This window comes from Adiantum capillus-veneris, chromosome 22 (assembly GCF_014529385.1).
Source record: "Adiantum capillus-veneris isolate H3 chromosome 22, ASM1452938v2, whole genome shotgun sequence".
NCBI lineage: Eukaryota > Viridiplantae > Streptophyta > Polypodiopsida > Polypodiales > Pteridaceae > Adiantum > Adiantum capillus-veneris.
In genome coordinates, this window is record NC_140952.1 from 30,469,203 (window position 1) to 30,494,577 (window position 25,375).

At 46.8% G+C, this 25,375-nt stretch overlaps 1 protein-coding gene across 1 annotated transcript in view; it reads left to right on the top strand.

The window, feature by feature from the left end:
- Nucleotides 1–22,413, top strand: part of LOC147429101 (uncharacterized) — a 42,699-nt gene extending 20,286 nt beyond the window's left edge. The window contains exons 7-8 of the mRNA XM_086495141.1: nucleotides 21,546–21,736; nucleotides 21,989–22,413. Of these exons, the coding sequence (XP_086351267.1) occupies nucleotides 21,546–21,736; nucleotides 21,989–22,078 (281 nt within the window). The 3' untranslated portion in view covers nucleotides 22,079–22,413. The remainder of the gene's footprint in view (nucleotides 1–21,545; nucleotides 21,737–21,988) is intronic.
- The last annotated feature ends 2,962 nt before the right edge of the window (nucleotides 22,414–25,375 follow it).

Sequence of the window (25,375 nt, forward strand, 5' to 3'; positions counted from 1 at the left end):
TTTGCCTACGTTAACACAATGCACTTTTTGACAGGGAAGGCACCATTTGAGATCATAGAAGGTGCTCCGAAGGTTTTACCCTTAGCACGAAAGATAAATTTTTTGAAGCCGACCAATACATGAGGGACTTGGACACTGCATTTGCAAAGGTCTGGAAGGCTTTAGCGAAATCTCAGGAATGATACAAGAAGGCAGGAGATCGACACCGTCGCGATTTGAAATTAAAGGAAGATGATTGGGTGCTCTTACGTTTTGAGAGGGCACGCCGAAGAAAGAAAAAAGGAAAGGAGCGGCTTTTTCCAAAGCTTAGCATGAGGTATTATGGACCTTTCCAGATAAAAGAAAAGATAAATGATGTCTCCTTTAGATTGAAGCTGCCCGATACTTGGAAGATTCACAATGCTTTTCATGTGAGTCTATTGAAGCCTTTTAAAGGTGATGTGTCCAATGATGGGGAGCCTAATGAGCAACCCGAAGTGGAGCAAAGCGAGGAGATACTCGTTCTAGAACAGATATTGGCACACAAAGACAGAATGCTGGACCAATGTTGACTTTGCCGGATTTGCAAAAGTCATTTGAAGTTATTGTGATCCTTGTGGTCTTAGTCTGGGAGCGGTCTTAATGCAAGAAGGCCATGCGATTGCCTATGAAAGCCGATTGTTTTCAAGGCGAGATTTAACAGCACAGATATATGAGAAAGAGCTTTTGCTAGTGATCCATGCTCTTACTCAGTGGCGACATTACCTACTCGGAGCCGATTTCACGGTCTTTACTGATCATCAGAGTTTATGCTACTTCTTGTCACAGAAGCAACTTTCGGAAAAGTAGATGAGGTGGGCTAACATCTTGTCACAGTTTCTGTAACCGGCTTGTTAACTTCAAAAAGGGCGGTAGACTTTACTTCAAACCTTGATTTAGCTTTCACCCATTATTAGTCGTCTATTCTACCTGTGCTATAATGACACAAGAGAGGGGAATGGGATACAGATGCTAGAATGCATCTGTATGCGAAGACCGACACCAGACTGGCCCCTAAATAGGCGCCCCTTTCGGTATTTCTTTATTCTTCAAAAGAGGGAATAAAAGTTGTGGTTCCCTACAAGCTGCCCCGCACAATGTGGGCTGAATTTCTTCTGTTCTGGCCCGATTTCGGCAGCATAACTGTACTAGGACCCTTCACAGTCAGTATCCCCACGCATTAGATGACTTTCCCGACGCATACGGACACTTCGTAAAACCTGGCGAGAATCTGCAGCACGCTGAATTCTCTGTTTTCTGCCCTGAAAATGCGCCAGATCACCTGTACAGCGGTCCCCTTGCGTCCCCGAACCTCCTGGGGGTATTAGGGTCCGTTTAGGGCCAAAACCCTAAACCTGCAAAAATACACAGCAGGCTGTAATTCACTGTTTCGGTCGGGCTCCGTTTCGCGTGCTGGTCGCATCCGTAGCAAGTCCTCGAGCTCCCGCACCTGTAGGGCTACTTGCCCTTTGAATCGGACGAGATTTCGCACGTGAAACCTCTCCGAATCACCTGTACCTGCGGGGGATTAGCCGCTAGCTAATCCAGTACCTGTGCAAGAGGCTCTTGCCTCGGCAATCGCGCATGAACCCACACAACTGTACATGGTCAATCGGATGAGCCCACTAGAGGGGCATAACCATAAAGAATAGGGGAGAGAGAGAGCAGTGAGAGGTGTGCAGGTCATGACATCCTACACCTCACTGTACATAGAGGGTAAGCGAGCACTCCATTGAAGCTCTCCCACCTGTGATAGCACTCAGAAACGAGCTCACAACTGAATGTCACGTTTTTGTCTTCTCTTTAAGTAGTAAACTGGCCTCAGAGTGCCAAGTGTCACTCATTTGTGCATTTTCCCGCTTTAGACCCTCGGGTCTAAAAATATCTCACCTGCAGCCTCTGTTGACTCGGCCACAGAGTAACAAAATGATCCCCATGTCAAACTGCACGTAATGACGTGAAGACATTTTGCCGTCCAAAATAGCAGTCCCTAAAATTTAGGAGTTTCTGCCATTACATTCTTCTAGGTCATCTGACCCTATTTGTACACTGCAGCCACACCCAGAACTGAAATGTAGCCTATGTAGCAAAGGATTCCGCTTTGGCTGGCCAATGACCCCACTTTGGCTAACCATAGTCCTTGTCCAACCTTAGTGCTCTTTAGCCCTCAGGCCTGGACTCTTTGAACAGTTCCACACTGGCTATGCAATGCAGGGCAGTTAGATTTCGAGAGGGGTGTTTCCAAAAGGTAAAACAAACGAAATTCCCCAAAGAAAGAGAAAATAAGAAGAGTATTGGCGCTCGCTGTTGCTACCCGCTCCCTCCCCCTCGCCATCGCTGCTTCTCCCCCTCCTCGCCATCGCTGCCCCCCATCCCAGCCCTTCGTAACCTCCTGCGCGCAAGCCCCTGGCCGGCCCCGCTGCACTCAATCCAGCCTGCTGCCCCTCCCCGTCGCCTGCACACTCACATACACCCCCCCCCCCCCCCCCCCCCCCCCCCCCCCCCCCCCCGCGGCCCTGCGCCCTGTCCTCCCTTCGTTGCTCGCTCAGCCTGCCCGCCCAGTCACCCCCACCCCCGCCGTTGCCTTGTCCGTCCATCTTCCTTTCGCCCGCCTGCCTGCAGTTTTTGTTTTTTTGGCCCTTCCTCTCGCCTTTCCTGCTTGTCGAGCCTCGCCAATTACCTTGGCGTGTTTGGTCCAGCAGGAGCTTCCCCCTTCGTCTTCAACTTTTCGCCTCTTCTCCGCAGCAACAGACACAAATGGAGGCTCAAGCTCCGCCACAGAGGGACTCGCCTGAAGCCCCCTCGCTCGACCCCGCTGAGCCCACCATTCGACTTGCTCTTTCGCCGACAGAGCAAGCGAGCCTTGCCGCACAGGCGACTTCGGTCATTTGCAAGGTTCTCGGCACCCGACCTAGCAGAGGAGAGCTGCGAGACCTTCTCCAGGCCCGCCTTCTCGCAGAGGTGGACAAGATCTTGGATGTCCAGATTCTCGGACGGGGGTACTACCAGATCGAGTTCGAGACTTCCGAGATGGCCTCCAAGGTCATAGCTATGAGTCCACTGGCCATCCGAGCATCACGCGCCCACTTTCGACAGTGGCGACATGGTTTTGACCCGACTTCGGATGTGCTAATAGAGGAGGCAGACATCCCCATCTCAGTCTGCTTTCCGGGTTTACGGAGGGAGTATCTTCCACTTCTCTCCAGGATTGGCTCCACCATCGGGACTGTCCTGGAGACACCTCGTACGGCAGCATCAGTAGCTACCAAGGCGGCTGGCATCCCTTCAGTTCGAGTTTTGGTCAGAGATACCCACACGCTCCCGAAGGTCATTCTTCTACCTCGGGTGAGTGGGGGTTGGTTTAGACAGAGTGTGGAGTACTCGGGTCTCCCGAACCAGTGCTTCATTTGCAGACAGATGGGCCACCTAGCAAAGGCCTGTCCACGGAGGAGGCCACGACCTGCACCTCAGCCTCAGCCCCAACCTGCCAAGGTTGGGCCGCAGCCACAGCCACAGCCAGCGGCACAGCGCACAGATTCAGAGCCACCCTCCGAGCCTGGGGCTCCAGCGGAGGAGGGGTGGCAGCAGGCCCGCGGCCGTCGACGCCAGGGGCCACAACGAGACAGCCTGGCACTCAGAGTGGCCCTCAGGTGCCTACTCAGCAGCAGTGGGTTTCCACGGGGAACCGCTTTGGTCCTCTTGAGCAGGAGGAGCCCCCTACACCAGCCTCCACCTCCGCTTCACCCTCGCCAGCTGCCCCACCTTCAGAGTTCCCCTCCTCCTCCTCATCCCCCCCCCCCCCCCCCCCCCCTCTGCTCCCGTCCACTCCCTACCTCGCCCCCCTGTCTCTGTCGCCCCACCCAGCTTCTCTTCTCCTCCGCCCCCCCCCCCCCCAGCTCCTTCTCCCCCTCCTCCTGCTTCAGTACCACAGTCGACTCAGGAGATTGGTCCCTCGCCGGCGGCTAGGAGATCTCTTGGCAGCGCCTTTGCCACGAGTCGCCTAGCGAGAGAGGGTCAGCCCTTCTTGCGGCCCCCTCTGCAGATTCAGACATCTTCCCTTGCAGCTATCCCTCGGGGTCTGACGAGCATTGACCTCCGACGCCGCTGGGATTTCTTCGATTACGGGTTCACTCGCTTTCTCGGCGATTCCGCAGCAGACCATGAGACAGCCTGCTTCAGGGTCCATGCTTTGTTTCTCATCGCTAGGGGGACAGAGGCCTTGGACTCAAGAGTTGGTTTCTCCTTCCCCCTCTGTGGTAGGACCGAGACAGAGTGGTCCCTCGACTCAGTGGTGGGATGGTTGCATACACAGGTTCTCGAGTTCTCTCACCACATGGGAGAACTTGGAGTTACAGATTTGCTGCAGACTTTGTGGCCACTGGCCAAGTTTGCGGTGACACCCCCAGACTCAGCAAGATGTAGGCACATTGTGGTGTACTTTTTTGCTGATACGCAGTGTTTGCCTTGCTATGTATACATTCATGAGGACTCCTGGACAGAGGAGGTTGCTTTACGCACGGCTCGCTTTGCTTGGGCTTGGGCCAGGCACTCACTGCAGTCTCGCCTATCTAGAGGACGCTCGGATGCGGGTTACTCCCCATCCAAAGCAGCCTTGAAGATAGCCCGTCTTGCTGCTGCGGCAGCATCTGTTCTCTCTCGCTCTCCATGAGGATCGTCTCGTGGAACGTGCAGGGACTAGGTGGGCCCCAGTTTCAGCGACAGCGGGGCCGATTGCGTCAGGAGCTTCAGCGTTGCCTAGCTCTACAGGGCATGAGAGGGGTGCAGAGCATGTGTCAAGACATCTCAGAGTCAGTTCCAGCTGAGTGGCTCACGCCTCTCGAGCCAGTAGCACCCCGGTGGATGGGAGCCTTCAAACGACTGGAGGTTCTCATTTCAGTCAGGGCTTGCTCAGAGACTGTCCCAGCCCTATTCTTCGAGCTTCAGGGTGGGGGACGATTACAGCGAGTTGCAGTAGAGGCCCCGTAGGTAGCAGAGTGCTGTTTCCAGAGGATCCGAGTTGTGGGCATCTGTGGGAGGACTTGCGTCATAGACCCTGACCCAACAGCTCTTGAGACTGGACATTGGAGGCTATGGGCTTGGGAGTGTTGTCCACTGGCACGAGTACAGTGGGATCCTGGTGAGTGGCTATGGAGGGACCCCTTCTCTTTTGCAGACCGCCCAGGAGTCCCCTTCTTTCAGTACACTGTTTGGCTTGGACGTCATATACTTGCAGCACAGAGAGAGGCCCGCCCCGCTGCAGCACGTCATTGGCAGGAGGAGGGCCTCACAGTCGAGTTCTTGGCAGCTTTTTGGCAGAGGCTGTGGGACTCCAGACAGCCGAGGCGCGTCACTTTGTTTCAGTCGGCTGGTTGCACACAGAGCCACAACAGTAGGGAGCTGGCTTGTGCATAGTGGTCTCTTGGCCGCATGTGCAGCCTGTGACCAGTTGGTGGAGAGTCAGCGTCACTGTCTTTGGGACTGTCCCTCGGCCCAGCAGGTGTGGCTACGAGTTCTTCGGCTGATGCCTGCCCTCTCCACGGCTCGACAGTACACTTGGGGGGTTGCGGCTTGGTCCACCCTCACGGGCCCGGCACTTCAGTTTGAGCTATCTTCCACCGGCAGGATGATAGTGATGCAGGGGGGGCGACCTACACTCCAGCCTGCTACAGAGCTTACTCCACAGGAGTGGTGCAGTGAGAGAGAGGAGTGCTGGGAGCTCATCAGCGGTCTAGCTCTCTGGTTCATCTGGCGGGCCCGCTGTTTCCGCATCTTTGAGGCTCGCCCTGTGCCACCAGCAGAGACTGTTCGTGACTTTTGGCTAGAGCTGATCCATACTCTCAAAGGACAGCTTGAGGGACTACAGGGCAGCTCCGACCGCATGCGGGAGCGCCGCGAGGCTTTCCTTCAACTCTGGCGCCCTGGGCCTTTCTACACTATAGTCCAGGGGGTGCTCAGATGGCACTACTGTCCACCTGTGTGGCTCTTCCCTCCTCCCATCTCTTGATTTAGCCTCATTGTATATATGCTGTTTTTTCATTGGGAGAGTCTCCCCATCATGCTTGTTGTAGCCCTCTCTCGCAGAGGTGGATGTAGCCCTATGGGCAGTTTTCATTAACTAATAGAAGGATCTTTTTCTCAAAAAAAAAAAAGAAAGAGAAAATAAACAAAAATGGAATTGCCACTGGCTGGTGATAGTTTCACTTCCAGATTGTCCATGTTCAGGGACAGAAAAACTTGGTGGCAGATGCTTTGTCTCGGAAGCCCCTAATCTTGGCTATTTCCACGATTCATCATCGAAGCTTCGAGGACATGGTTGATCAGTACGCCACAGATGCTTTGTCTCGGAAGCCCCTAGTCTTGGCTACTTCCGCGATTCATCATCGAAGCTTGGAGGACATGGTTGATCAGTACGCCACAGGTCTGGATTTTTCCGATGTATTCTCTCTACAGAATGGGGAGTGTAAGGTGCAGCGGAATGAATGTTGTTCTTTCTCAAGATGAGTGCTCCGAACTGTGCTCAAGGTTCCTTTTGTTCTTATGGAAGGGAGAGCCTTCCGTTCTTAATGAGAGAGTGCTATGATCACAAACAAAGTGAATGGACACTGTGCGTGCAAGTGTATGAGACTGAGAGATAGAGAGATAAGAGAATACGACACCAGAGACGTTGTAAAACCCTCCTCCGAAGGCCCCACTCTCTATGGCAAGAGCGGTCTACTTTATGATTGCACAAATCTCTACAATGCTTGTACTTGCCGACGATGTCGACGACATGAGGACGACGACGAGACGGGCTGAAATCTGAAACTGCTAAGGGCTGAAATCTGCAAATCTTTATCTGCTGAATTCTGACTCTATGTCGATGACGACGGCGGTGACGACGATGCAACGACGACGCACTGAAAACACAGATGCTGAAATCTGCGTTTTCCGGGCTGAAACTGTAAACCTTGCGGAAACTGACCGTGCGACGAGAAACTGCTGCGGGAAGGTGAGATCTGTGAGGTTCGGGACTTGATTTTCTGTGTCTAAGGGCTGAAAACTGAAAACGCTGAGGTTTCTTGATGTTCCGTCGCGGTGAATCTGCAAAACACTGGGTTATGGTGCAGATGCAAAACGCTAGGGCTGAAAATCTGCAAATCTGTCGCCAGTTGTCTTGCAAATGCAAAACGCTAGGCTGATCTGATGTTCTGCTGTCGCCGGAATCTGCAAGTGCAAATCGCTGGGCTGATCTGGTCCAACTCTAGGTGGTTGCTGTGGAGCAAAAACGCTAGGGCTTGGGGTTCTGCTGAGAAGTTACCGAGTGCTCCTGCTGCCTCTTCTGCCAATTAGTGCTAGTCTAGGTTTGCTTATATACAAACTTACTCAATTTGCCCTACCTACTTTCCAACAAAAGTCACTTAAAAATAATAAGTGAAAAAAGTCAAAAATAAGAAAAATAGGCTAAATGCATTGGAAAATTCCCCTGAAGGATTCTGATGGATTCTTATGGGAATGCTTATGATCATGTTGTGTGCAACCAAAGGATATGCATCTACACTAAGTGACTGGGCATGCACGGTCTACGAACAGACTCACAAAAGTGCCAGATCACTTCTAAATCTAGACTGGCTGAACTGAACTGAACCTTGATCATGCTGTAGCTTGTCCACGGACACATAGTGTCGGATGTGTCACGTGACATCCCCTCCTTTTCAAAGTGAGGTACTGGTACCGAACTGTATGGCGTCGAGGGAGATCGCCAATAGCATCTGGAATCCTGGAAAGGACTCTTCGCCGGCCCACTCTGATGTGTGGGTTGTGCGATACTTGAACTTCATAAAGGTCTGCAACGCTTGCTTCTTTGGGCCGTGCCGAAAGCGACAAAGTCTCCTGTGGCTCCTTCGATGCTTCAACTTCGTCTTTAGTCATGCTTCTTTCTTCTTCAAGAATCTCCATGGCTGAAAATTTTTGAAACCATTTCCAACACAAAAACATGAACATACCCATTCCATATAAAGTGAATGGATTTTTTTTTTTCTTCCTCAAAGATTGTGCATGCAATGTAGATGAACAAAGAGACGGAGTGCCAAACCGTTCACCGCACACACGCAAACAATGAGATCGAATCTTTCTCTTATGATCTAAAGCAATCAACTGAGGCAATTCACAACGGAAATGCCCATGCTTGGTGCTCATACTTTCTTGTGCTCTTTCTACAAATGTGTCATGCCAAGGAAGAGACATGGAATGTGACTTCCTTACATACATACTTTTCAGCTTTTCATGAACAATCAACATACATTTGTGCTCATTCATGAGTGAAACGTGCTCAACAAACAATATGTGATTCCTAGTAAAAGGGATCACATAAAGATGTTGACTGAAATACAGGAAACGATCACGAATGAAACACTCGAACAATGCGTGCGTATGAATCATGCGAACACATAATACTTCCTGTGAGGGTTCTTTGGACCTAGGCTCGAGAGCCAATCTTGTGGGTTCTTGTGGTCTTGGGTTCTTAAGTTCACGAGGAACTTGGGTTCTTGTGGGTCTTGAGGTTCTTGAGGTTCTTGCGGGTCTTGCGGTTCTTCTTTCGCTTGCAATCTGTGTTTGAGAAGGATCTTCTCTTCACTCGAGTTCTGCTCTTTTCCGCGGGCGCACCCCTTGGCGGCCTTGCGCTCACACCAAGGTTGCTTTTTACCACCCCATGTCGATTGCCGGTTGTCAAGTGCACGGTCCGTTCTCAATGAGTGAAAAGAGGCACAAGGGGAGGCTGGACAAGCCGTTTCTTCCTGGGATTCTTGTCACTCTTCAAAAACACGATTAGGAATCGACACGCCCAAGGGAACTTGGGTTCGTGCGACCGCAACAAGCAAAAAAAATTCTTGTGATTCTTTCCTTGAGTGATACAGAACATTGCCAAAGCTTCGATACCAATGTAAGGTGCAGCGAATGAATGTTGTTCTTTCTCAAGATGAGTGCTCTGAACTGTGCTCAAGGTTCCTTTTGTTCTTATGGAAGGGAGAGCCTTCCGTGCTTAATGAGAGAGTGCTATGATCACAAACAAAGTAAATGGACACTGTGCGTGCAAGTGTATGAGACTGAGAGATAGAGAGAGAAGAGAATATGACACCAGAGACGTAAAACCCTCCTCCGAAGGGCCCACTCTCTATGGCGAGAGCGGTCTACTTGCCGACGATGTCGACGACGAGACGGGCTGAAATCTGCTGAAACTGCTAAGGGCTGAAATTTGCAAATCTTTATCTGCTGAATTCTGACTCTATGTCGATGACGACGGCGGTGACGACGATGCAACGACAACGCGCTGAAAACGCAGATGCTGAAATCTGCGTTTTCCGGGCTGAAACTGTAAACCTTGCGGAAACTGACCGTGCCGCGAGGAACTGTTGCGGGAAGGTGAGGTCTGCGAGGTTCGGGACTTGATCTGTGGCGTCTAAGGGCTGAAAACTGAAAACGCTGAGGTTTCTTGATGTTTCGTCGTGGTGAATCTGCAAAACACTGGGTTATGGTGCAGATGCAAAAACGCTAGGGCTGAAAATTTGCAAATCTGTCGCCAGTTGTCTTGCAAATGCAAAACGCTAGGCTGATCTGATGTTCTGCTGTCGCCGGAATCTGCAAGTGCAAATCGCTGGGCTGATCTGGTCCAACTCTAGGTGGTTGCTGTGGAGCAAAAACGCTAGGGCTTGGGGTTCTGCTGAGAAGTTACCGAGTGCTCCTGCTGCCTCTTCTGCCAATTAGTGCTAGTCTAGGTTTGCTTATATACAAACTTACTCAATTTGCCCTACCTACTTTCCAACAAAAGTCACTTAAAAATAATAAGTGAAAAAAGTCAAAAATAGGAAAAATAGGCTAAATGCATTGGAAAATTCCCCTGAAGGATTCTGATGGATTTTGATGGGAATGCTTATGATCATGCTGTGTGCAACCAGAGGATATGTATCTACACTAAGTGACTGGGCATCCACGGTCTGCGAACAGACTCACAAAAGTGCCAGATCACTTCTAAATCTAGACTGACTGGACTGAATTGAACCCTGATCATGCTGTAGCTTGTCCACGGACACATACGGTCGGATGTGTCACGTGACACCGAACTGTGCTCAAGGGTTCCTTTTACTTACGGAAGGGAGAGCCTTCCGTTCCTTTAGTGAGAGTGCAAATGATCCCAAACAAAGTGAATGACACTGTGAACGAAGGTGCTGAGATTGAGAGAGAGAGAGAGAGAGAGAGAGAGAGAGAGAGAGAGAGAGAGAGAGAGAGAGAGAGAGAGAGAGAAGAATACGACACCAGACGGTTGTCAAACCTTCCTCCAAGGGCCCCCCTCTCTATGGGGAGAGAGGTCTATGCTATTGATTGCACAAATCTGGTACAATGGTCTAGATGCAATGGACTTGCCGACGATGTCAATGACGAGACGGGCTGAAATCTGAAAACGCTCGGGGCTGAAATTTGCAAATCTGCTAACTGCTGAATTTTGACACTATCGGCGAGGACGGCGATGGCGACGACGCGACGACGATGGGCTGAAAACGCAGATGCTGAAATCTGCGGACAACGTCTGAAACTGAAAACGCTGGCTGATCTGACCGTGCGGCAAGGATTTGCTGCGGGAAGGTGAGATCTGCGAGGTTTGGGATTGTACTTGCGCAGTCTAAGTGTTGAAAACAGGAAACGCTGATGCTAGGGGCTGATGTGATGTCGGCAAACTGCAAAACGCTGATGTTGATGTGCAAGTTGCAAAAATGCCAGGCTGATTTGGGATCTGCAAAACGCTAGTCACTGTGCAAACTGGAAACGCCAGGTGAACTGTAGCAAAAACGCCAAGGCTGATTTGCTGCAGAAAACACTGGGCTGAAACTGCTGGTGAAAACGCCAGATGGTCTTGATGGCTGAAAACGCTAGGGAATTCTGCCGGTCTTCCTGAGAAGGTGCACTGCAAGTTGGTGAACTTCTGCTGCCTCTTCTGCCAGAAAGTGCTAGCGCTAGGTTTTATTTATTCCAACTTAGCAAATTTGCCCTACCGAGTTTCCCAACAAAGTTACTTATTAATAATAAGTGAAAAATGGATAAAATATGGAAAATGGGTTGTGTGCACTAAAATGCTCACGATGGGTACTGACTGTCATACTGATGATCTTGCTGTGTGCAACTTGAGGATATACAACTACATTAAGTGCCTGGACATGCACGGCCTGCGCACAGGCTCACAAAGGTGCCAGAACACTTCCTAAGCCGACCTGAACCCTAGACTTGAAGTAGCTTGTCCACTTGCACATAGGGTTAGATGTGCACGTGACAGGGAGGTAGTAGCGGGATATTCCATACGGGATGGCTACTTGATGAAGAAAACGATGCTGTGTGTCACACAATCGTTGAGGGAAAAGGTTCTGACTGAGTGCCACTGTCCACCTTTTACGGGTCAATGCGGCATCGACACACCTTGAAAGGTGTGGAGCGTTACTTCTTTTGGCCGAGACTCAAGAAGGATGTGGACGACTTTGTTCGCAGTTGTTTAGTATATCAAAAGGTCAAGTTTGACAGACATAAGGCACAGGGACTCCTACAGCCTTTACCCATTCCCATCCGCCCCTGGAAAAGTATTGCAATGGATTTTATTTTGATCTCTCGAAGACACAGAGTGGAGATGATGGCATTTGGATTGTCATCGACAGATTTAGCAAGGAAGCTTACTTCATTCCAATGAAGAAACAGTCCAACCGAATCACTTAGCGAGACTGTTCATTGCACAGATTTTCAGACTACATGGCATGCCGGAGAAAATAGTCTCCGATAGAGATCCCCGATTCACGAGTTTGTTTGGAGGGCTGTTTGGGAGAACATTGGCACACGAGCGCAGTTCTCATCATCATTCCATCCGCAGACAGATGGGCAAGTTGAGATTGCAAATTCAATTGTTCTGGATTTATTGAAGTCTTACATTTTTTATCAGAAGACTCAATGGGAATTTTTTTTGACCTTGGTGGAATTTGCCTACAATAACACAATTCACTCTTCGATAGGGAAGGCGCCATTTGAGATCATTGAAGGTGCTCCGAATGTTCAACCCTTCCTTAGCACTAAGAATAAGATTTTTGAAGCCGACCAATACACGAGGGACTTGGACATTGCTTTTGCAAAGGTCCGGGAGGCTTTAGCAAAATCTCAAGAACGACATAAGAAGGCAGCATATCTACATTGACGAGATTTGAAATTAAAGGAAGACGATTGGGTGCTCTTACGTTTTGAGAAGGCACGCCTAAGAAAGCGGAAAGGAAAGGAGCGGCTTTTTCCAAAGCTTAGCATGAGGTATTATCATTTATGGCCCTTTCCAGATAAAAGAAAAGATAAATGACGTCTTCTTTAGACTCAAGCTACCCGATACTTGGAAGATTCACAATGCCTTTTATGTGAGTCTATTAAAGCCTTTTAAAGGCGATATGCCCGATGATGGGGAGCCTGATGAGCAACCGGAAGTGTAGGAAAGCGAGGAGATACTCATTCCAAAACAGATTTTGGCACACAAGGACAAAAAGATAGAAGGTAAAGCAATTAGGCGGTTCTTGGTTAAATTCAAGAACTATCCTGCATTGGATGCGAAGTGGATGGAGGAGGAGGACCTAGCAGATACTTCTGAGATTTTGGAACTTTGCCTTGAAGCATTCGGTTTAGCACAGTCTACTCTGATAGAACCCCGAATTCGGCGTGGGTGAATCTAGTGCAACGGTTTGCACAAGAGGGGAGTCACTCTGTCACAAGGCGGGCACCACGTGCCAATAGAAAAGAACAGACTGAACACACTTTTAGCACTTCAATAACAACTGAACTGAAAGAGAGAGACGACACGCGACACGGAGTGGCAGAATTCCACCCCAGAGAGTATTAGCCCCAAACCTTGGCGTCCCTTTCGGTATTTCTTGATATTGCATCAATGCAGTACAAGCCGATCCTCCAGGCTCTGCACCTTCTCTAGGAAGCATGTCAGAGAATGAGCCCTAGTCTCATATTTAAAGGCCCTTGGCTTGAAAAGCAGTTACAGTAAAAAGTCTTTAAAACTCAAAAGCTTATGGTCCAAAAGCAAAGCCAAAAATCACGGAAATCCGTACAGCTTGCCACGTCATCAGCCAGCGCAAAACGCGGAAATCCGTACAACCTGCCAGGTCATCATGTCAACGCAATTTTCGAAAATCTCCCTGTTGCTCTTAGGGTTAGGGTTAAGGTTTCTGCAGTTGTAGGGTTTCTGGCAACAGAATTAGGGTTTGCAAGTTTCAGGGTTAGGGTTTCTAGAATTAGGATTTCAGCAATTAGGGTTTCTGGCAAAAATTAGGGTTAGGGTTTCTGCTCTCGGGCAGCCACGTCATCACTTTGTGACAGTTTAGGCCCCTCGGCCACATCTGTAAGTTGGCTCCATTCTTTAGGCTTTGACATGTCAGCAGTTTGTTACACACTCCGCTCCTTTGTCAACGGATTACTCCGATTTTGAATAGTGTCACTGGTAACCCCTTTGGGTTTCAGGGATACTAATGGGTTGAGTAGTATTCTGCTTTATGACTTTATGAAAGGAATTTCCGAAAATGAATATGATTGATTTGTACTTGACTTGGTTGAGTGCAGGAATTGAAAGACGAAATGACTGCAGCATTTCGGTCTCATAAATCTCCATAGACATGATTGCAATAAGGATTAGTTAACCGGGTATCCGTGAGGTCCGGAATGGATCTAGATGCGATTACTTAATACGTTGCTGATGGCCATGGTATGAGATTTGGAATGAATTTGTCTGTGATTTGTCACGTGATGTCAATTGATGTCCTATGATGTGACTGTCGTTTTGTACAAGTGCTAGATGTGTCGTGTCTAGCGAGTCGGCAGTAACAGTCAGTGTCAACTAAGACAGTTTATGGCCTTTGTTTGTTTTGCAGGCGTAATCGAGGGCGATTACAATTCTTTCAAGAGGCGGGTATGTCACAAATTGATGATGTGGCATGTCCTACTTATGGACCTTTGCCGAGGGGCCTAGGTGTCATTAATAAGAAGCAAAGAGCATGCTGATGTGGCAAAACTCTACGGAATTCTGCGATTACCGCGATTTCTTCGATTTCCGTTGACTGCTTTTGGCAGCGCTAGCTTTTGGGAGACATTGCTTTTGAAGTTTAATGCTTTTGGGGCTCTGCTTTTAGCAACCCTTGTAATACATTTTTAAGCTACCCAAGGGGGCTCACTTCTAAGAGGATCTGGACGCAGAGTCTGAGAGCGAGGACCCGCGGGCCGGTTGTAATTTGCTCAAAGATTCTTATAAAAAGGAATACCGAAAGGGGTGCAGTCTTTGGGGCCAATATCTCTTGGCACGGAACCATGCCGTGCCGTGTTGCTTCTCTTTTTTTTTGTTCTGTCAGTTAAAGTGAAGTGAATCTCTGCTGTGTCACGACACAGTCTTGACTTGGGGTGTCCAAGTTTGTTACATGGGGTCCCAAACCCCCCTCCAAGGGCCCCCTCTCTATCGCTAGGGAGGTGTTTGCTTTAGATTGCTCAAATGCTGATGCAATGGATATGGATGTTGAGATGCTGATGGGATCTTGTGGTAGATGCTTGGATCTGCGAAGCTAAGGGCTGAAAATTGAAAACGCCGGGCTGATTTGACTTGGATTTGCAAACTGATGACGAGGCTAGGACTGAAATCAACGCTAGGCTGATTCTACTTGTAAGGTGCAGCGGATGTGAATGTTGAACTTTGCTCAAGATGAGTGCTCCGAACTGTGCTCAAGGGTTTCTTTTACTTATGGAAGGGAGAGCCTTCCGTTCCTTTAGTGAGAGAGTGCAATGGACACAAACAAGTGGTAAACACTGTGAATGAAGGTGTTTAGACTGAGAGATAGAGAGAGAAGAATACGACACCAAAATGTTGTCAAACCCTCCTCCGAAGGCTCCACTCTCTATGGCGAGAGCGGTCTACTATTGATTGCACAAATCTCTACAATGCTTTGGACTTGCCGACGATGTCGACGACGATGAGGAGGACGACAAGACGGGCTGAAATCTGAAAAACGCTAATGGCTGAAATTTGCAAGTCTTTATCTGCTGAATTTTGACTCTTATGTCAGTGACGACGATGCAACGATGACGCACTGAAATTGCAGATGCTGAAATCTGTGTTTTCCGGGCTGAATCTGCAAACTGCGCTAGATGTGACCGTGCGGCGAGGATTTGCTACGGGAAGGTGAGATTTGCGAAGTTTGGGATGTTTACTGCGATGTGTATGTGTTGAAAACTGAAAACGTTGATGCCTATGCTGGTTCCGTCGTCAATCCAAAAACACTAGGGCCGATTTGCGGCTTGATGCAAAAACGCTAGTGATCTGCTGTGTCCTGCTGTCGCCAAGCTGTTGCAAATGCAAAACGCTAGTTTGATCTGCAAAGCTGAAGAAACGTTGGCTGTTCTTGGTTGAAAACGTTGAGTCTCCTGCCGGGGGGGGGGGGTCTTGCTGAGAAGGTGCATTGTTGGATGTCAGGTCCCTGTTGCCTCTTCCGCCAGAAAGTGCTAGCGCTAGGGTTTCTTATATACTTGGCTTGCTAAATTATGCTATCGAGTTTTCCAACAAAATTGGCTAAAATAGCGAAAATAGGTCTATGCACTATAAAAATGCTCCTCATGGGTTTTGACTGAAATCTGATGGTCATGCTGTGTTCAACCAGAGGATATGCATCTACTCTTAAGTGTCTGGACATGCACAGTCTGCGAACAGACTCAAAAAAGTGCCAGAACACTTCCTAATCTAACTGAATTGAAATGAACCCTACTCATGAAGTAGCTTGTCCACGTACACATAGGGTTAGATGTGTCACGTGACACTGCTGCTGAAGCTGGCACTGAAAAACTCTAAAGGTGCTTCTGTTGCGGGTACTTGTACTACGGATATTGGATGTCTCTAGAGAAGAGACCCCCAGAGTCACCTATATGGGTAAAAATGTAACAAACTGTTGACGTGTCAAAGCCTAAAAATTGGAGCCAACTTACAGATGTGGACGAGGGGCCTAAACTGTCACAAAGTGATGACGTGGCTGCTCGAGAGCAGAAACCCTAACCCTAATTTCTGCCAAAAATCCTAACTGCTAAAACCCTAATTTTAGAAAATCCTAACCCTAAAGCCTGCAAACCCTAACCCTAAAACGTGCAAACCCTAATTTTGGAAACCCTAACCTTGAAACCTGCAAACCCTAATTCTGCTACCAGAAACCCTAAAATTGCACGCTAACCCTAAGGGCAGCAGGGAGATTTCCGCGTTTTGCGTTGGTTGATGACGTGGCAGGCTGTACGGATTTCCGTGATTTACGCTGGCAGTTTTTTGGCTTTGCTTTTGGACCAGAAGCTTTTGAGTTTTGAAGGCTTTTCACTGTAATTGCTTTTCAGGCCAAGGGCCTTTAAATATGAGGTTAGGGCTCATTCTCTGGCATGCTTCTTGGCGAAGGTGCAGAGTCTGGAGTATCGGCTTGTACTATGCTGATGCAATATAAAGCAATACTGAAAGGGGCGCCAAAGTTTGGGGCCAATACTCTCTCGGGTGGAATTCTGCCACTCCATGTCACGTGTCGTCTCTCTCTTTCAGTTCAGTTGTTATTGAAGTGCTAAAAGCGTGTTCAGTCTGTTCTTTTCTATTGGCACGTGGTGCCTGTCTTGTGATAGTGGTATCAGAGTATTAGGCGTGTGCTTTTCTGAAAGCATGCCGGTCCTACAAAAGAGCAGACAGAGCTTTGGAATTTTAATCGGGGTATCTTGGCCCTCCAACCCGGACTTATTAGCCACTCCCACCCTTACTTAATCGAATCGGGCGCGCTCCCGTCTTCACCGCTCATGTCTTACAGGGCATAAGCCATTAAGATCGCTTGCAAAAGAAGAATCCCTTGATTTGTTTCAAGTCACTGTTTTTCTCAGAAGCAGTGCCATACAGATGTTGATGTCTACAGCTACCAACCAGCCACACTCCAAGGACTTGGCAAGCTTTCAAGAAAAATTTTGTCCGAAGTTATATGGTTTCTAACATCTTCCTTCAGAGTGCAACTTCTGGCAGAGTGGGGTATCCTGAAATGCTTGCCATGGAAACCCTAACAATTTATAACTTGAAATTTCTTGACATCTCTTAGTAGATGTCTCTTCACGAGCTGATGACCTTGGAGGTCCGATGTGACTGATATATCTTGGGACCTACCATCGCCACCAACGAAAACACTGTTTGTCCAAGAGCTGATGGACCATGCTGTGCTCAGCCATGACCCTATGGAAGAAACCTAACCCTAATTTTTGATGCAGGTTTCAGGATGGAAAGTCAATCGACTTTTCGAGCTCAACTGATGTCGAGATTGCTTTTTAAGTTCGAGTTCTGTTTGATCTTGTTTGGTGATCGTGTTTGAAATTTGTTTGAAATGGATGGTATCTGTTTTGAACCTGTTTTGGTGCCGATTTGAATTGTTTGATTTTGGTGTTATACTGGTTTCAATGATTGGCGATTTTACTCCCGGGTGGAGAAGTGAGAAATTATGTTTGAGACTGCTTGTTCATACTCATGGCCCGGACCCTTGTGGTTATTTGTGGGGGGAGTATTAAATGATTGAAAAGTGCTGTTTTTTTTTTACTCATGGCCCGGACCCTTGTGGTTATTTGCGGGGGACCTGGATGGTTATGCGGGAGGAGTATTAAGAAGTCTGAGCAGTGGGTACTCTCAGCACCTCCAAACGACGCAGGTTGCGGTCTGGGGGGCATTTGGTTGTAAAAGGCCTCTATATCTCCCGGCTAGGATCTTTTTAGGTTATGCGGGAGGAGTGATGAGAGAGTCGTTGAATATCTCCCTTGTTAGGTTATGCGGGAGGAGTGTTCATCGGCGGCTTTATGTTTCTATATCTTGTAACATGCATATGTAAGCATCTGTGTTGCATTGTGATGTGCCAACTACTGAATATTCCTAATTGGATGAAATTGCCTGGGTATGTAATTTTAGTGCATCAAGACACTCGGGGAAGATTAGTTCGGTCTGGGTGTGATGGCTAATTTTACTACGCCGGAATATCAAGAGTTCCGATCTGGACGAAAGGAGAAGCTAACTCCTTGATCAAAAGAGTAGAAAGAAGAAGCTAACTCCTTGATCAAAAGAGCAAACTGATTGTCCCTTGGAATGTCCCTCGGAAATTTTTGGGCTAACTTGCGTTGTTTTGCAGATATGCTGTAATCACGGACGATTACTCTCTTTCAAGAAGGGGAGATGTAACGAACTGCTGACGTGTCAAAGCCTAAAGAATGGAGCCAACTTACAGATGTGGCCGAGGGGCGTAAACTGTCACAAAGTGATGACGTGGCTGCCCGAGAGCAGAAACCCTAACCTTAATTTCTGCCAAAAACCCTAACTATTGAAACCCTAATTCTAGAAAACCCTAACCCTAAAACTTGCAAACCCTAATTTTGGAAACCCTAACCTTGAAACCTGCAAACCCTAATTCTGCTGTCAGAAACCCTAAAACTGCACCCTAACCCTAAGGGCAGCAGGGAGATTTCCCCGTTTTGCGCTGGCTGATGACGTGGCAGGCTGTATGGATTTCCGTGATTTATGCTGGCAGTTTTTTGGCTTTGCTTTTGGACCAGAAGCTTTTGAGTTTTGAAGGCTTTTCACTGTAATTGCTTTTTAGGCCAAGGGCCTTTAAATATGAGGTTAGGGCTCATGCTTCTTGGCGAAGGTGCAGAGTCTGGAGTACCGGCTTGTACTATGTTCATGCAATATAAAGAAATACTGAAAGGGGCGCCAAGGTTTGGGGCCAATACTCTCTGGGGTGGAATTTCGCCACTCCATGTCGCGTGTCGTCTCTCTCTCTTTTAGTTCAATTGTTATTGAAGTGCTAAAAGCGTGTTCAATCTGTTCTTTTCTATTGGCACGTGGTGCCCGTCTTGTGACAAAAAAAGGCTGGGTTGAGCAGAAATAATGCTAGAAGGCACCCACGACCTTCTAATTGCTTGCTAATGTCACTTATTAATGAGTTAAAAATCCCTTAATAAGAGGTGCTTCGCATGTAGATAATTCCCTTGGCTTGGTACTATTGCTACTGTATGGGAACACTCCCCAATGCTACTGTATGGGAACACTCCCCAATGCCTACACCTAGCAGACACTGTTGTGCGCATGTGCAATCAGAGGGTATGCAACGACTCTAAAGTGCTTGGACATGGACGTCCTACGTATAGGCTCACAAGGGTGCTAGAACACTTTCTAGGCTGTCCTAAACCCTAGAAGTAGGAGTTAGAGCTTGTCCACATGCATCTAGGGTTAGATGTGCGTGTGACACTGTTGGCAGCCACTTTCAAGATCGATTTCATTGCAACAAGTAGGGGGATACCGGCTGTAAAAAATTCCAAAATAAAAGCGAATCTAACTTGATGCGAGCGAAGGCGGAGGTGTCAGGCGAAAGCTGAAGGGTGACGGTGGGCTTGGTAGCAGTGTAGCATGTATGGAAAAAGCAGGTACGGTTGGAGGAGGCGGGCGAGAGGAATCGGCAAGCTGGTAGCGCATGGGGGAGAGAGGTTTGGGGGTGGGGTGGGGGGTGGGGGTGGTAGGGCTCTGAAATTCCTTGCATTCTCAAATCTGAGAGAGAAATTTGTAGCAATGAGCTGGGGGACATTGGAGTGGTCTACGACAATCGTACAGCAGTTAAACTTCTGCGGGGGGCTGGGTTCGACTCTCATTCCAATCCATTTTAGAAGGTGAAGCCCTCAAGCAAGGCTGGGAGTGAAGATACCGTTGGGGGTGGAAGCATCTTGATAAAGTATGAATAAAACGCGATGAGAGCCAGTAGTAGGCGGTAACAAGTAGAACCTTGTATCTATCATCATTTCTGGGTATTGGAAACCTTTTCTTGATGGTAAAATAATGTGTGTCCGATAGTCTATGCACATCCTCCAAGGTCCGTCTTTTTTTTGCACAAGTATCTGGTGAATAAGAAGTCGAAGAACCGATGCTGGATAAAAACAATCAGCATGAGCTTGAAGGAAACTTTTGACGCTTCGTATGTGACAAATTTGAATCCTCACATTCACTCATAGATTTTACAAAGATCGAGTAAGCAAAAAAATCTGATTTCATTAATCTGGAAATGGTCAAAGCCGATACAATAGGGACTGACTTGCCACATTAATGACCACTTTTTTATCTTTACTAGTTTTCAGTTGAAGTTTCCTAGCCTTGGACGGTAACACTACATCATTCTTATAATGCCAAGGCATCCCCAAAAGTACACCCCTCAAGTGGCATGATGTGGAAGTCCTCATGCCCTATTTAACCTTGAGAATGCAAGCAAAGCTTGCCAACGAGACGAGGTACAGGGACTTCATGCGCTTGTGCCGCCAGCACTGCATCCATCTGTGGTCCTATATCCTCAGGCTTGACTCCTAAACGAGCCGCCATCTTTGAAAGAGATTAAGTTGGCCTTGGCTCCCATGTTGAAGAAAACTAAGGCCTCTTGGTACTCCGTCCCACTCTCTGCAGAGGTCAGTACTCTCATCTTCGTGGGCTTGGGCATCCCCATGAAATTTGGTACAAGTTCTGTTTTAGTTTTCCCTTTCTTAGCCGCTAGCTCTTTTGCCGCTTTAGATGTCTTTGGCTTATCCTCGTACTTTCCCTCCTTTGGACCTACTTCTCCACACCCGCAACACGCTCGAAGTACTTTGCCTTCTGTTCAGCAGACATCTGAGGGATGGTAGACATCTTCCTCTCTATAAGTTTCTTGCCCTTCTTCTTCCCTTTGGAAACTTGTATCTTTCTTGGAAGATTTGGATACAAGGGTACCACTTCAGGCAATAATGCTGGAGCTCGTCAAGTAAACCATTATAGTACTGCTCCATATGCTCTTTCAAAGAGACCTTCCGGAAAGAAGCTATGGGGAGAAAAGTGCCAAATCTTTGACTATAGTGGAAAGTGTATCATCCTCTGTCATTTTGAGATGGTTCCTTGCCGTCAAAACTTTGGCTTCATCAACCATAGAGAAGAGTCTCTTAAAGCGCACCCAATTGTGAGGTGTTTTGTCGTGCAACGAGTCTTGTTAAATAGATTTTAATGGTGAGTTTCTCTTACCCAGATTCTTGTGCGTAGGTTGGTGATAATGTTGGTCACATGGTTGCTTGGTATTTCTTTCGCTTGCTGTGTTCCCACCTGTAGGTGATAAAGCTGTCTTCACTGCTTCAGAGCAGCCACTCCAGAGGATAAGACCTACATGTTGATGGCCATGTGCTGAGGGTAGCAGATGCCAAAAACTGTGATCAATGATGGACATGCCTTTTTTCTATTGTAGGATCTGCAGGTTGTGGTTTTTCGCAGCATGTTCAACACAGCCCACAAGCCCTTATGTATAGTTAACAAGGAATGTCTTGTACTAAGAAGCTTATGCAGTTCATATTTCAACTTTTCAAAATTCTACGATACTTCTTGCTACACTAAGCTTGATGTATGGTTGTCAAACTGTCATTGGGCTCATTGCACTTTTTCTTTAATCATGCAGTGGAACTGTTAGTCTCTGTTCTCTCTGCGCTCCGCCAGTCAGGCACACGCAATGCAGTCTTTTATGCATCTGATCCTATGAGCGGTCACGAATACAATGGGCGCATGCTTGCCTCAAATACAACAAGCACGAACACGACTTGTGATGATATTTGTGAAACCATAGCAGGTGTTTACGAGGGTATAATTGTGGTAGGTGTCTATACTTTTCATACTTTTCAATGTTAGGTACTCTCATTGAGTAGAATTGCACCTATCATGCTTCTGTTGTATTTGTAAAAGGTTTCACCCACTAAAACTCCACTTTCCATCTTTCTTGCATTATTTTAATATAAACACGTCCGTACTTTCACGCTTTCAAGGAATCATGCACAAAACACACTTGCTGGGACGTAGAGTTGCAGTTGTGATATTGCTGCTGCTGAGTTTGTGTCCTGTCTGCAGGCTGTTACACTTTTGATTATCTTGATTTCTGGCTTATGCTGCATGATGGGTATCGATACACCATCGAGGTTTGAGAGCTCCCAGGAATAAGCTGTTCTTGAAGAAATTTGAGGTGGAATTTATGAGTGAAGGCATTGTGACCAGCTAATAAGTGCTTTCAAGAACACTGTAAATTATGGGCATGGGGGGAGGTGTAATAGCTGCCTACTTTCTTTTGTAAGCTCAATTTGTGGTTGGCTATTATTCATTAATGTAGTTGGTGCTTCAAGGCCAGGCATGGGCCTTGACAAGTAGTCCAATGCTTCCGAGGTTATCATTCTTAAACAAGAAGTTTGCTTTGCCGTAAGGCTACCTTTATTGTTAACCCACAATTTTAGTAAGAGGTTATCAGATTGTGTCTATAAGCTGAGAGGTTTTTGTGCCTATGGAGCCTGTGTATCCACGTGTCCCACCTATAATTGGATCCACTGCAAATTTTGTGAGTTTGTGCTCTTTTTCACAAAAGTGGTTAGTACCAATGGTGTGTCTGTAGAGATGTAAAGCTGTCACCTGCCAAAGAAGGATCTTTTCTCGGGAGAATATGGAGTTGTCTTGTTACTACCAGCTGTGGCCAAATTTTATTGTGGTGACTGATTGGCTGAATTGATACAACGTATAAAATGTTGCCACCTCAGCTGCAATTACGATTAATGTGAAGGCTGCCGTCTACAAAATGATAGCTGAAAACTCCGGAACAGATTTGAATTTTGATAATATTTGGAGATGGTTTTTTAAAACATTTTAGAAAGCCCATGTTGCCGACTCCAAGCATTTTCTTTGGTAGGCGGCAAAAAGATACTTGGCTTTCGAATATCACCATTCTTACTATCGCTTAGGTTAAGTCTCAAATTCCACCGCTTGTTAACCACCTCATCTAATTTTGATTGGCAAATTATTTTGGCATATGAGACAAATGAGCATGTGCTAAATGATACTTGTTTAACGTGTACGGTGGAAAGGTGGAAAGTCACACAGTAGGGGCTTCAATTCTTTTAAAGGGAAAGAGCAAGAGAATCAAGGTAGATTCTCTTGCACAGTTGTTTAAAGAGAATCGTCAGACGTTGCAGTTCCTTACATGCAACGTGGTGGGTGTGATTGCAACTCGATCGCAGCATGCAGAGGAGAGAGAAACGGGAATGTACAGCGATGCAGCAAGCGGAGCAAGCAGGCGTATGCTAGGCAACACTTTTTTCTTATTATACGACAGGCCGTAAGCTGCAAGGCGACTGAGGCACTGAAGTGGTTTACGAGAGCAATTGCAGGATAAATCTTGCCTAGGCGGGGGTTCGATTCCGAATTACACTTTTGTAGGGGTAGTGAATCCCTCATTGGAGAGGAGACGGACGGAATCTCAAAGAGCATCTCAAGCAGTATTGAATAAAATGAAAGGAGAGCGAGGAGGAGTAGCTCTCTGTGTAGTCTCATTGGATGCTTGGTAGGGTCATCATTGTCTACACTTGTGGATGCCTTTTAAGTGCTATGATATTCACAAGTCCTTGCTCGGCAGAGGTCAACAAAACAATAAACTAATGTAAATATTTGTAAAATACTAAGCAAGTTTGAAGACGTGAAATTTTGTGTGACCTCAGTGATCTAATTCACCATTTCTTTATGTAGATCTTTTACTCGAGGAATATGGTATGAACAATTTGTGCGCGGAGAGAGAGAGAGAGAGAGAGAGAGAGAGAGAGTATATGCAAACTTTTTTCTTTGTGTGAGGCACATCTCTTCTTTGAAGAGGTATTTGTCTACACTACTTAAAAGAGTAGGTTAGCAACCTTGAAAAGGTTATTGTGCCAGGACCCACCTACTACTGGCTTCAATGGTGATATGTCAAAACAAATAAGGTAGATTGGTGGGAACTTTACGTAGTATTGGCTCATTGGACCTCAATGGTTTTAGCTAACTTATAGCATCAAACTTGATACAATATTGGCGTGGCGTATGGAGTGAAGGGTTCCCAAACTTTGAGCCACATTGTTGTGATGTGACATGTTGGGCAAAAAGGTCGTCTACTTCACTTGGATTGGTTTATCATCCGACAGTGGATTGTCTTCACCAAAAGTTTGCAGTTCTCCCCATCATCAAGGAGTCTGGCCAATTCATTCTTCGAAGCTATGCCTTTGATGGAATTCGACAAGGGTTTTTGGGACCTTACGTCATGACAACATAAAAGGTGAGTGATTACTTTTGTCACTAGATTTATATTTTGGTAAGTCTAAGTTTTGTGTCATCCATTGTAGGAACTACTCTTGTCCTCACATTATTACCACTTGGGAAAACAAGCGTTGCTCCTTGGAAACAAAGACGGGGAATTTCTTCTCAAGAACACCATGGTTTTCCCAAGTGGCACCTTCTTCACATGTATCTTTTTGCTTGTGTGGTACGTGATGACGAACATGATGTGTGTTTTTAACTCATGAGAATCCATGATTCATTTTGGTTTATGCGACCAACTAGGATGAACAACATTGTCGTTGTGATGGAAGAATTGTGTAAAGGACTTACATAAAATACCGGATGGATGCAAGCTTGTGATTGAAGAGCTAATTTAAAGGCCATTTCTCCGACTTTGTATCTTAAATGGACCACCATAGCTTGGCAATAACTTAGGCGTGGATCATGTATTTAGACTTTTTGAATATTTTGGACCCCTTAATAAGGCCTCATCACCTTCTTTGAAAGTAACATGTCGTCTCTTTTCATATGCATATTTAGTATAAGGATCTTGAGCTTGCCAAACATTTTGGCAAGTTGTAACATATCAATGTGGTCCTAGAGAAAGTCCTTGAAGTTTTTCTATGGGTAACCCTACTAAAATCGTGATCTAGGTTGAAAACCATAATAAGCATAAATGGAGACAACCTTGTAGTCGTACGTTTTACATTATTGTAAGAAAATTTAAGGATAGGGAGTTAATCTTCCTAATGCATTTGCTTCTTGTTGACACGCACTTGTAGCATAATCTCAAGCACTTGGTTGACCCTTTTGTCTTGGCCATCTGTCTCTAAATATCAAATGAATTGAGATTGAGTTGCATCCCAATCTGTTAAGAACAAGCCTCACGATCGCTTATGATGATACTAAGCAAAACATAAAGCTTGTTAACATGCTCCACAAATAGCCATGCTAATTTGGAAATCTTTATTGTAGACTCAGTTGGAATAAACTCACACATATGGGCAACATACCGATAGTAAACCATATTGAATCATGCCTTTGGAATATAGTAGGAAGATTGACGATAAATTTCATATAAATAATTTCTACATGCTTTCACATGCTTTCAAGCACTTTGCTTTGTTAACTTGATACTTTTGACAATACAAGGCATAGTCTTGAATGTGT